At 45.9% G+C, this 12,397-nt stretch overlaps 2 protein-coding genes across 4 annotated transcripts in view; both read right to left on the bottom strand.

Moving 5' to 3' along the window:
• Nucleotides 1–2,603, bottom strand: part of ITGB7 (integrin subunit beta 7) — a 42,840-nt gene extending 40,237 nt beyond the window's left edge. The window contains 1 exon segment of the mRNA XM_081898544.1: nt 2,547–2,603. Within this exon segment, the coding sequence (XP_081754670.1) occupies nt 2,547–2,588 (42 nt within the window). The 5' untranslated portion in view covers nt 2,589–2,603.
• A 5,625-nt stretch (nt 2,604–8,228) lies between these two features.
• Nucleotides 8,229–12,397, bottom strand: part of RARG (retinoic acid receptor gamma) — a 120,260-nt gene continuing 116,091 nt past the window's right edge. For all 3 annotated transcript variants that reach the window (XM_081898817.1, XM_081898818.1, XM_081898819.1), the window contains 2 exons: nt 11,660–11,818; nt 8,229–10,651 (listed from right to left, as the gene is read on the bottom strand). In XM_081898817.1, the coding sequence (XP_081754943.1) occupies nt 10,455–10,651; nt 11,660–11,818 (356 nt within the window). In that variant the 3' untranslated portion in view covers nt 8,229–10,454. The remainder of the gene's footprint in view (nt 10,652–11,659; nt 11,819–12,397) is intronic.

Here is a 12,397-nt window from a genome sequence, read left to right as displayed (position 1 = left end):
TACCTTTACCTTTAGTTGCCATTTTGGGGCAAGATGGCTCTAAAATGGTTTTTCAAATGAGGGACTGATTCTCAGCTAAACATCTGGCTTGTTCAGATGACAACCTTGAGCTAGGTTAAGAACTTTGAAAACTTAAAGGGGGGAAAGTCACTTGATCCAGGGACAGTCCACATATATATATTGGCCTAGCCTGACCTATTTTTTCTTAATGGTGACTGCTCCTGTTCAGGCTCCACAGAAAAAGCATTTTGGTTCCAGAAATTCATTCCAATTGTGCTGCTAAAATGTAACGGATAGAATTCTACAGGACGGGGTATTAGTGTGTGAAAACAGCCTAGATCCAATTGTCCCCAGAGATGCACCTCCAGATGGTGAAGATGTCAGGCGCCATCCTGGTGGCCAGACATCTTTACTTGGTTGCAAGTGTTCGAAAAGCCTGGTGTGAAATGCACCAGCCTTATGCTGGTTTTATCATTTTATATGCTTGCTGCAAAGTGGCGGGAGAAAGGGAATAACGTTTTTCAACAGGAAATATATTTCTGGCCAATCATATGCTTCACCTTCCAATAGCTGTGCCTGTAGTAATGGACCTCTCTGTGGAGTAAGGACACTCCATTCACTTTCTAGTCTGTTTCTAGGCCTGTCTAGACTTCTCGCAGAATGGAGGACTAGAATGCAGAGGTTCACTTCTGTTCTTCAGAACAGAAACCACAAAAAAAATTCCCTCACCCACACACGAAAATCTACCTCACGACATGCAAACATACAGAGAACTCATTGGCTCCCAGTATGTTTCCGAGCACAATTCAAAGTGTTGGTGCTGACCTTTAAAGCCCTAAACGGCCTCGGTCCAGTATACCTGAAGGAGCGTCTCCAGCCCCATCATTCTGCCCGGACGCGAGAAGCAAAGCTACAGGGAACCAGGCAGAGGGCCTTCTCGGTAGTGGCGCCCACCCTGTGGAACGCCCTTCCAGCAGATGTCAAAGCAATAAACAACTACCTGACATTCAGAAGACATCTTAAGGCAGCCCTGTTCAGGGAAGTTTTTAACGTGTGATTTTACTGTATTTTTGGTTTTTATGGAAGCCGCCCAGAGTGGCTGGGGAGGCCCAGCCAGATGGGCGGGGTATAAATAATAAATTATTATTATTATTATTATTTATTATTATTATTCCTTTGTAGCTCACAAGAAACACAAGCTAAAAAACAGAATTGCCTGAGGGTATATACACTGAATACAACCATCGTTCACTGTGGACACAGAGTCACTGGAATTGAGATACAAGCTGCAGAAACAAGTTCTTGAGCTGTTCTGCGACACAACCTTAGAAACGCAATTTCAGCAACTAGTATTACTGAGGCGCTCTGGATTTCAGTTAGTGAAGAATACCTAGAATTGGCAGGTGAAGCAATCAGCCACCTGCCACCATTGGGCATATCGCCTATCTTTGTGAGAGAGGTTTCTCAACCACAGTGACTCTCAAAACAAAGAAACAGCTTAGCTGTACAAAATATATGCGGTAAGTACTTAATTAAATGCTCGTTAAATCTGCAGCTGAGGGCACAGGTGTAGCCAGGGTGGGCTGAGCTCCCTCTAACTGGGATTGTGGGTGGTTCTAAATTTGCAAGTTCAGTTACTGGCTTTGGAATAGGAATATTTCTGAGTTGTTGGGTTTATAAAAATAAAAAATGAAATGAAATGAAATGAAAATAAATTGAGCCAGTGGCTGGTGCTTCCCCAGAATAGTTGTTCTCCCGAAAACTCTCCGGACTCACTCAGTTCCACCCACAGGCTCAAACTGAAAGGTGATTTTTTTTCAAAAATTTTATTCATTTTATAACACAAATATAGAACACAAACAGAAAAAATACAAACAAATTCTTGTCATATCCTTATTTTTCCTAAACATTGTTAAGTGGGCTTCCCCTAGTCCCACCTCTCTGATTTCCATTTTACTTCATCTTTAGCAGTTTACATATATCATAATTTCTAACCACCTTTTTTTTCTATCACACTTACTTTAACCATCAAAAACTGCACATTTTATCACTTACAAATACTATTTTAAACTACACTATCTTCTACTTCTAACCCTACAGCCTATAACCACTTCCAAAGCTATTCTAAGATTTAAATATTAACGTATTTTTTCAAATATTCCTTAAACTTCTTCCAATCCAAACTGAAAGTTTTGAAACCACTGGCTCTTTTAAATTATCCTGTGGGAAGTCTTCCTGTATAACCTGCAATGATTATGGAAACGGCGGGACGGCTGCTTACAATTTTTTTTTTAAAGGGGATGGTTTCTTTCCCCACCCCCATACCCCATAAACATTCTTTCAGCATCCATCTTAAGTAAGAAGCTAAATGTATGAGGTTTGGGCTGGGAAGTCCCCAAATGGAAGGCAGCCAATGGGAAGGACATTTTTTTTGCAACCCGGGGGGGGGGGGGCTTTCCTCAGCCTGGGGGCTGCATTCCCTCCCAGGCAGCTTTCCAGGGGCTGCACCCAGCAGGCCAGAAGTGGGCAAGGCATGGGTCTCTTACCTTTGTAAATGAAATATACTCAGAGTCAAGCGTGGATTTCATACTCTTTATTCAGCTCATAGTGGTGAGGAGGAATGGAAGTCCCCTCAAAGTATCTGCTTTATATACATTATTTACACAATGGGCCCCACGTGATTGGCTAATTCCAGGATTCTCCTGCAGGCCAATCAGGTTGCGGATTCACTTCCACCTGGAGCTGGATTGGGTGGCTCCTGTGGACCAATCAGACTGCTGCATTCTGGACCCTATTGTTCTAGGACCAATCAGACTGCTGCATTCTGGATCCTATTGTTCTGGGACCAATCAGACTGCTGCATTCTGGATCCTATTGTTCTAAAACCAATCAGACTGCTGCATTCTGGATCCTATTGTTCTAAAACCAATCAGACTGCTGCATTCTGGATCCTATTGTTCTAAAACCAATCAGACGGCTGCATTTTAGATCCTATTGTTCTAGGACCAATCAGACTGCTGCATTCTGGATCCTAGTGTTCTAAAACCAATCAGACTGCTGCATTCTGGATCCTATTGTTCTAGGTCCAATCAGACGGCTGCATTCCAGATCCTATTGTTCTAGGACCAATCAGACTGCTGCATTCTGGATCCTAGTGTTCTAAAACCAATCAGACTGTTGCATTCTGAATCCTATTGTTCTAGGACCAATCAGACAGCTGAATTCTGAATCCTATTGTTCTAGGACCAATCAGACTGCTGCATTCTGAATCCTATTGTTCTAGGACCAATCAGACTGCTGCATTTTGGATCCTATTCAACTCAGTACATAACAGTAAAGGAGTCTCTGTTCCCGCCATGCAAAAAGCCAGAGGTTCCTATGCCCCTCCACCTGCATCTCCTCCTTTCAGGAAAGCAGGGATCGTGGCCACGGTGCAAGGACACAGCCATGCAAAGGCACTCAAGGATTGGGGGAGGGGGTTTTCCACACACCCCTCATGGCTCCTGGGAACTGTAGTTTGCTGCATTTCCCAGCATCCTTCACAAACTCCCAGGGTTCTTTGAGGCGAGGGCCTCGGTTATTTAAAGGTATGCAGTCAATGCGAGTATGAAGTAAACCCAAGCAAGGGTGTGGCTTGGGGTGCAGGTGTGGCTCTTAATTTTTTCTAATTTCCCTCCAAAATGTATGATAGGAGGCTTTTTGTGCAATTACTGTGACATGAGCAGGCTTCTCACGGACATGCCCTCAAAACAACTCTGCATTGAAAACAATGAATTCTGAAATAACTTGGGATTTCTTGACCTGTTTGGTTTCTGTGTGTGTGTGTTTTTAGTGGCATGTAACAGAGGTTTAAAACTGAATGTTAGAGCAAATCAGCAACAGCTGTTTTTTCACTTCCTAGTTACAGCGTGCCCTTTTTTTCCTTTCCTTTTTTAAACCTGCCGATAACTTTTATTCTTTGCGTGCTAATGATATCCTGAATTCTTCTGATACTGGTTCACATGCGGGTCATTTAGTTCAAGGAGTTTGTGGTTTGGTTTTCCATTGCACTTCATGTTCCTATAGTCTGCATCAACTCGCCTCTTAAACACAAAACTCCACAAATGTACTATGGAAAAGAAGGAAAGATCTCCATTATCTCCCCATAAACTCACAATGCCTGAGAGCAATGTCTCACACCCAATGTAACTCTCTGAACTGAAACCAGAGGTGCTATTTGCACCTTTGTTATCCATGAAAATCTTTCAATAAAAATCCTTTTTTTTACATGGGATGTTAATGAATGAACTGGTTCTAAGTCTGGGGAAAGCTTCAGGATTTAATCATAGTTGTTCATATTCGGCTCCTGTGTTTTTGCTCCATAGGCACAAAAACACACAATGAGGCTTAGATTTTTCTGTAGGTTATGAGGAAATGACAAAATTCCAAATGAATTTCCTTTTGGAGCCTCACTTTGCAGGGAAAATTAGTTTGTTGCTACAGCCTTGGTGGAGGGAAAGTCCCTCTGATAGCAGTGACTCAGTAAGATGAGGTTGATTCTAATATAGCAGTTTTGTACAAATCTGTGCTGGAGGTGTGGTAAAACAGAGGGAACACTTATACATGTTTGGTGGACCTGTGAAAAAATCAAAAGCTTCTGGAACATAGTATATGACGAGCTTAAAAAAATGTTTAAGTATAACTTTATAAAAAATACTAGGGATAACGGACGCAGGTATAGCAAGAGAAGATCAGAAAATATTCCTCTATGCTACAGGAGCGGCAAGGATCCTAATTGCTAAAAACTGGAAAAAAGAAATTGTGCCAACAAAAATGGAATGGCAAGACAAACTGTGGAACTGGCTAAATTAACAGAGGCAATTAGAGATCATACTAGACAAGAATTTCAGAAAGCCTGGGGAAAATGCAGAGAATACTTCGCAAAACAGTGCCCTAAAATTCATACCTGGACTTGTTTTGATTAATGTCTGCAGGAGACTTTGTGGATATTTAAGTTATAATTAGAAAAATCTTAATAATTATTCATAAAGGAAACAGCTTATAAGAAGTAAATAAGGATGCCAGAAACAGGATAAAGGAAGTCTTTTATTTGGTTGTTTGTATTGTTGTATATTATGCCTGTTGTTTGTTAGGTTTGTGTCTGATGGGGGTGGATTTCTGGGTTGGGGGGGTGGGGGTTTGTGTTATGTTGTAAATAAAATTTCGAATAAAAAATTATAAATAATAATAATATAGCAATTTTGTAATTCATTTCTGCATCAGATTTATTGGCATAATCAAAGAGTGAATCACAGGTTGAGACAGCCCTGCGAAAGTAATGAAAGGGCTCCTGACACACTTCCTTTCCTTCCATCCTTGCATCAGGACTTGTTTGCATATCAGAGAGATCTGCTGCATCAACCAAACTTAAACTTCCCCTTTCCATTACTGATTTTGGCTGGTGACTAACCCCACCCCGCTTGCTGTTCATCACAACTGTGCTCAGACCTTCCAAGTGTCCCTATTTTCCAGGGACAGTCCTGGATTTAAAGAAGCCATCCTGGTTTCTGATTTGATCTCCAAATATCCCACTTTCGCTTATGAATCCCTATTTTCATCAGAGAAATGTTGGAGGGTGTGGAATTATGCAACCCCTGAGCCAAGGTGATAAGATACAACCTTTAGAAGACATGTGAAGGCAGCACTGTACCTCGGGTTAAGAACTTTATTCGTTCTGGAGGTCCATTCTTAACCTAAGGTACCACTTTAGCTAATGGGGCCTCCTGTTGCCGTCGCACGATTTCTGTTCTCATCCTGAAGCGAGGTTCTTAACCCGAGGTACTATTTCTGGGTTAGCGGAGTCTGTAACCTGAAGCGTCTGTAACCCGAGCTACCACTGTATAGGGAAGTGGCTTTTTAAAAATGTTTAATGTTTTATTGTTTTTATATACAGTGGACCCACCAGATATGAATTAAATTCGTTCTGGGGGGGTCCGTACTTAACCTGAAAAGTCTGCAACTGGAGGCGCCACTTCTGGGCACGCGCATGGCGCAATAGAGCGCTTCTGCGCACATGCGTGGTCACACAGTTTCTGCACATACGCGCGCAGCGAAACCCAAAAGTATACACTTCTGGATTTGCCGCGTTCGCAACCCGAAAGTTACATATCCAGAGCGGTACGTAACTCAAGGGTCCCCTGTATGTTGAAAGTTGTCCAGAATGGCTCGGGCAACCCAGTCAGATGGACAGGGTACAAATAATACTATTATTATTATTATTATGGAATAGGACACCCCTATTTTCATCAGAGAAATGCTGAAGGGTATGCTGTATTCAGTTATTACATTTATCTTTCAGATGCTCCTTCCACCTGTAACAACGTTTTGCTTTGTAAAAAACCTAGAGATGTTTCACGTGGCATGTTGCCAGCCATCACAGCAACACTGCCACCCCCAAGTGGACAAATAGTAAAACTACACTCATGTTTGCCAGGAGGTTGCCATAATTCAATCACTCCCTTTTTTAGTGCTTATTGCAAGGAGATTGTAGCAGAAGAAGGCAGGAGCATTTTGTGCAGAAACTAGCTGCAAAAGTAGTGCACTTATGGCTACATATTTCAGGAGGATGGAAGCCTGCAAATCAGCTGGCAGATGCTTTTTCACACAATGAAGCAGAGCAGGCAAGACTCGGAATTGTTTCAAGGGTCCTCCAGGTCGGTCTATTTATTGAGCATCCATCCCAATTTGCTTGCAGAAGGCTAACACAGAGGTTAGATTAGGGCTGTGCACACATTACCTTGGCTCCAGTCTGCTCCTGCCAGCTGGCTTTTGAATCTGTGCATGCATGACATTACCTGTGATACAGAGCTGTCCTGTCATTTCTTGAGAAATGCTTTTGTTTGATGCATTGCCCCTCAAAGCAGCTTCCATCCGAAAGGAAAGGGGCATTTTTGTAGCGTCAGGAAAACCAGACAGGTAATGTGTGCTGGCTGAAACCATCCCCACCCCTCTCTGCCAAGTACAATGTGCAAATATCACTTGAGATTAAACATTTCAAGGTGCTAATCTGTAAATTTGTGGGGTTGTGATACAGCAATGAGCTTTTCTCCAGATTTGCTTGTGGGGAATTTACATGCTTTTCGGTTCATTCCACACTTCTAGTGCATTTTCTCATTTGTTTCCTAAATACTAAGGGTTTTTTTATTTTAAAAAATGGTGGATTTGTGTACCTAGGACACCACAGCGCTTTAATTGTGCAAGCCTAAAGTTCTTCCATGGGACTGAACCCTTCCCACAAAATACTGAGAGCCCCATCAATATTTTTGTCCATGCTGTGTTCTCCTCAAACAACTGCTGTTCCACACTTTCTCCCCATTGAGGTTTTGTCAGTTGTTTTCGTGAATCGCTGTTGCCAGTGGCGTAGCGTGGGTTGTCAGCACCCGGGGCAAGGCAAGTAATTTGTGCCCCCTAACCCGTGGATTTGCGCCCCCTAACCCCCAGATGTTGCGCCCAGTGCGGCCGGCCCCCCCTGCACCCCCCACGCTACGCCACTGGCTGTTGCTCTATAGGTCTTGTTGTTGTTTAGTTATGTCCGACTCTTCATGACCCCATGGACCAGAGCACGCCAGGCACTCCTGTCTTTCACTGCCTCCCGCAGTTTGGTCAAACCCATGCTGGTAGCTTTGAGAACATTTTGTCTCAATTGACCTAGCTCAAATATGGGGAACATGGCGCCCTCTAGACGTTTCTGGACTCCAACTCCCATCAGCCCCCAGCCAGCATGGCCAAATGTCAGGGATGATGGGAGTTGGAGTCTAGCAACGTTTGTAGTGACACAGGTTTCCCATAACTGACCGAGCTGATCACCCTATACAGAAATGAAAAACATATTAATGATTATTAATTAACACCCACCTTTTCAAATCGTAGGTGTTGGAAACAACCAAGAGGTAAGCCTAAGCACCACTGAGATATTGCTTATTTATAACATTTTCTAGGCTACTGTCAGAATGGGTTGCTAAGGAAAGCAGAACTATTACGAAACAAAGGTTATGTAATCCAGACTTGCCTTGATCCAGAAATGGTTGGCCGTTGTTTCAGCCTCTGGTGGTGGGTATCAGAAAATGCTGCTGTTCCACACCAGGATGCAAATTCTATGCAATTTTTAAAATTTGGAGCGGGGTAAAAAAAATACAGAGAGACACGAGCGCGCACACTGTCTGAGAGACAAATAAAATTGAAAAGCCGTGTTTTTGAGTTTCCGTCGCTTTATTTTGCAAAAATAGAAAAGTCCCCTCTTCTGCGGCACAGCTGGGAGTGCAGGGACAGGACAGGTTCCTCTAAAACACCATGGAAAGCTGGTCTGTAAACATCACGGAAGGGCTTCATCCTCTTCTCCATCCCGCCCCACAACAAACAGACCCCATCTTAAGGCCTGGGGTATTTATTTCATTAATTCGTTTCATTTTGGCAGCTTAAAATGACTGGAGGAAGAAGCCAAGGCAGTTTTCGGCAGAGCCTCTCGTTCTGGGGGGGGGGCGCTGTTACTCCCGCCTCATCGCCTGCTCTGGGGTGGGGGTGAAGGTGCAACTCTTTGTGGTACCCACCCCCCTGGTGTAAACATAGGCAAATAAATAAATCCGCCAAAAGTCTTGCCCCATTCATGGCCAGCAAGGGGCAGCAGAACCTTCAGCTCTCATTCCCAAAGCAGCAGAGGGGAGGCTGTTGTTTCTCTCTCCCCCCCACTGATGAAGCAGATGTAGGGTGAGATGGAATCGCAGCTGCCAATGGCGGAACATCAGCAAAAGGGTGCTGGTGCGATGCCACCCTCCCCAACCTTCGCTTCTTGTAGTGTTCGGGTTTGGTTCCTTTCGTATTGCTAGGAGCACAGGGAAGGGGAGTTGGGAGACGCTTTCTGCAAGTCTTTTGCCCTCTGGGGACGAGAAGAAAGAGCATTTTCCATATTTGGTCCACTGGAACTGTGGAGCAAAGCAGGTCTCCTCCCCATCTTAGGCCTTGGGAGAAGGGGAAACAAAGCTTCCTAGAGCAGGAGTGACCCGTCCCTTCCCCTTTATCAAAGTGCTGGGGAAGAAAACTTTGCCAGTTAAGGTAAACAGTGTCCCGCTCCTCCCTGCCAAGTCCCCCTTTCCACACAAACTTAGCAGAGAGTGGCTGGTTCTCCCTGGGGAGGGGGGAGGTTGTGGGTAGGGGGCAGCAGAGGGCTTGAGGGACAGGAAATGGGTTCAAGTCTGCAGCTCTGGCACCCCCGACCCTCACCCTTTCCTCAATATCTTTGGTATCTAGTGTCCTTTGGGGGTCTGTTTCCCAGAATCCTTAGCACCGGGGTCAAAAGCATCCCAAGCGAGAACAGAGACAGCAAGCCACGCCCCCTCTTGCCCCTTCTGCCTTGGGAGGGAGGAGGAAGGACGGCTGCTGCCCCTCTTCTCCCCCACCCCCTCCTACACACACACACACACACACACACACACCCCTGATACGGGATTGATTTCTGCCCCAAACAATAAAACATTAGCGCTTTATACAGCTAACAAAAAAACAAAAAAAAGACACACACCCCCAGCCCGTGAAACTCACCTCCCTCAAAAATAAAGACTCCACAACCCCATGGAATCCACAAGAGATGGTCATGAACACACACACACATCCAGAAACCCCACAACAGGGATATATATGTATGCTGAAATCCTGGCTTCACTCTCCCCATCCTGCATAGTCATTGGTCCGAGATCCTTGTGTGCATTTGGGGGCCGGGTGGGATGCAGGAGAGAAATGCCATCCCTCTACCCACCTCCAGAAACTAGAATAAATAGTGTCCCGGATGCCTGGGTTCCTGGCTTGGGAGGGTACAGTTCGCATCCAGCCGGGACGGTGGACCAGGACACGAGGGAGGAGGCCAGGAGCGCGGTGTGGTGTGTGTTTGGGGGCACACGTCGCAGAGTCTTTCTCTCTCAGCTCTCGAGGCGCCCCTCTTCCCACAGGCAGGAGTGCGAGGGGGGCAGATTGCACAGCGGGAGCTCCTCCCGTTTTGAAAGGAGAGGTCTCCCAGTCCAAGCCCCTTGGGGGCTTTCCCGGGTCCCAGATATTTGGCTTGAGAGCGCCCGACGCAACTGGGCAGGCGGCCTGGGGCTTTTGGCAGAGCTCTGGGGTTCGAGGGGCAAAGGCGAGTTTAGAATATACATCCAAGGGCCCCGCGGGGGGAAAGGTTTAAGGCAAGAGGCATCCAACACCGTCCGAGAAGTCACCAAACACAGCCGAAGAGGGGGGAATGTGGAGTCTCCCTAGCTGTTGCCGTGACACCCAACTCTGGCGGCCTGCAGGAAAGGCCCAAGTATTAAGGCAAAGAGTCCTGGAGGAAATGGGCAGCGGGAAGGACGGAGGAGATAGATGTGGAAAGGGTTTTCATCTTTTCCTTCTCCCAGCCTTTCCTAGCCTAGATCCTGGCTCTCTTTGAGATGCTAGGGGGCTTCCTCCTCTTCCTCCTCCTCCTGGCTCTTGGCATCTGCAGGGCTCTCCTCAGAGCTGGGGGGTTCTGCCAGGGGCGGGGGCTGCGACAACTCATCTTCAAACATCTCAGGGTTTTCCAGCATTTCTCGGATGAGCGGCGGCATGGGACCAGGAATCTCCATCTTAAGGGTGATGGCTCGTTCGGCCCCTGTTTGGGGGAGAAGGGGAAAGAAGGGAGGTTTGGGATTGAACATCACAAAAGCAGTCCAATGCAATGTTTCCTGTTTGCCCAGAGTGGACACACAGAGGAATGTTGCTCCAGAGAACAGAAAATGGCAGGGGTGACAACGAATGCGCCACGAGTTGTTGGTTCTCAATAATCATGTTTTGAGATGCCGGAAAAATGTGTAGCTATATGAAGATGCTCAGTCTGCCCTTAACCAGCTGCCAGCTGCCTGCCCTCTGACTTACAACCAGTCCAACAAGTGCATCTGGCTTTGAACTTCCTTTTGAATCTAGAATCATAGAATTGTACAGTTGGAAGGGACCCCAAGGATCATCCAGTCCAACCCCCTGCAATGCGGGAATATGGAGCTGTCCCTTAGAAGGTTCGAACCTGCAACCTTGGCATTATCAGCACCATGCTCTAACCAACTGAGCTATCCAGGCAGCCTGACGGTAGGGAAGGGAATAGAGGTGAAATATACTCGGAGTCGAGAGTGGATTTCATGCTCTTTGTTTAGCTCATAGTGGTGAGGAGGAATGGAAGTCCCCTCAAAGTATCTGCTTTATATACATTATTTACACAATGGGCCCCATGTGATTAGCTAATTCCGGGATTCTCCTGCAGGCCAATCAGGTTGCGGATTCACTTCCACCTGGAGCTGGATTGGGTGACTCCAGTGGACCAATCAGACTGCTGCATTCTGGACCCTATTGTTCTAGGACCAATCAGACAGCTGCATTCTGAATCCTATTGTTCTAGGACCAAGCAGACTGCTGCCTTTTGGATCCTATTCAACTCAGTACATAACAGGAGACAAAATTAGAATGAGTTGGCTCTGACTCCACCTACTGGTGGCTTGCTTGCCTTCTTCTGCCCCACCAATTCCAGCGGGGACCAGCCACCACGCATTCACATCCAGGGTGCAATTGCTCGCAAGAATCCTACCCCCTTGCCTATGTGGCAATGTGTTGATGATGGGCTTGTTCTCACCTTTGGTGCTGATCCCCCGCAGGTCAGTGATCTTCATCAGCATGCGGGGAAACATGTAAGGCTTGTTGGGCCGACGTCGGCGAGCGTAGATCTTCAGGGCTTCCAGCAGTGGCTCTTGTAGCTTGTCCACTTTCTCCGGCTCTTCCAGGTCCATTCGATCTGGGGACGAAGAGACAGGCAGTGCTGTTTGTTTTGCTGGTTTTGTTTTTTGAGTTCTTTATCGAAAAGTGGGGCAGAAATGCAAGGTCAGCCCATCAGGAAGAGGTTACAGCATTGCGGAGGTTGGAAAGACAGCCATGTGGGATTCAGAACCAGGCATGTTCAGCACTTTAAACTGGGCCGTAATGCCAAGCATGCAACCATTTAGCAGAATTATACAAATGTGTATACAAATTACCGGTGTGATTGTTCTAATAGAAGATTCTGGCCTTTCTAGTTGTAGACCAGTGTCTCACAAACCTGGGTCTCCAGTTGTTTTTGGACTACAGTTCCCATTATCCCTGACCACTGGTCTTGCTGGGAGTTGTAGTCTGGATGATGGGAGTTGGATGGGATGATGGGAATTGTAGTCCTAAAACACCTGGAGACCCAAGTTTGGAAACACAGCTGTTTTCGTTATGATACCATTCTAGGCTTTCTGCTGATGCAGATGTCATTTCCTATCCTTTCCCAGCAGTATTTTAGAAATCTTACAAAATTTGGTACTGGTTGCTTGAAAAGTAGAACTATCGGCAAGAA

Source organism: Podarcis melisellensis (genome assembly GCF_964234715.1).
Source record: "Podarcis melisellensis genome assembly, chromosome: 2".
Classification (NCBI taxonomy): domain Eukaryota; kingdom Metazoa; phylum Chordata; class Lepidosauria; order Squamata; family Lacertidae; genus Podarcis; species Podarcis melisellensis.
This window is presented reverse-complemented; position numbering and strand designations above follow the sequence as displayed.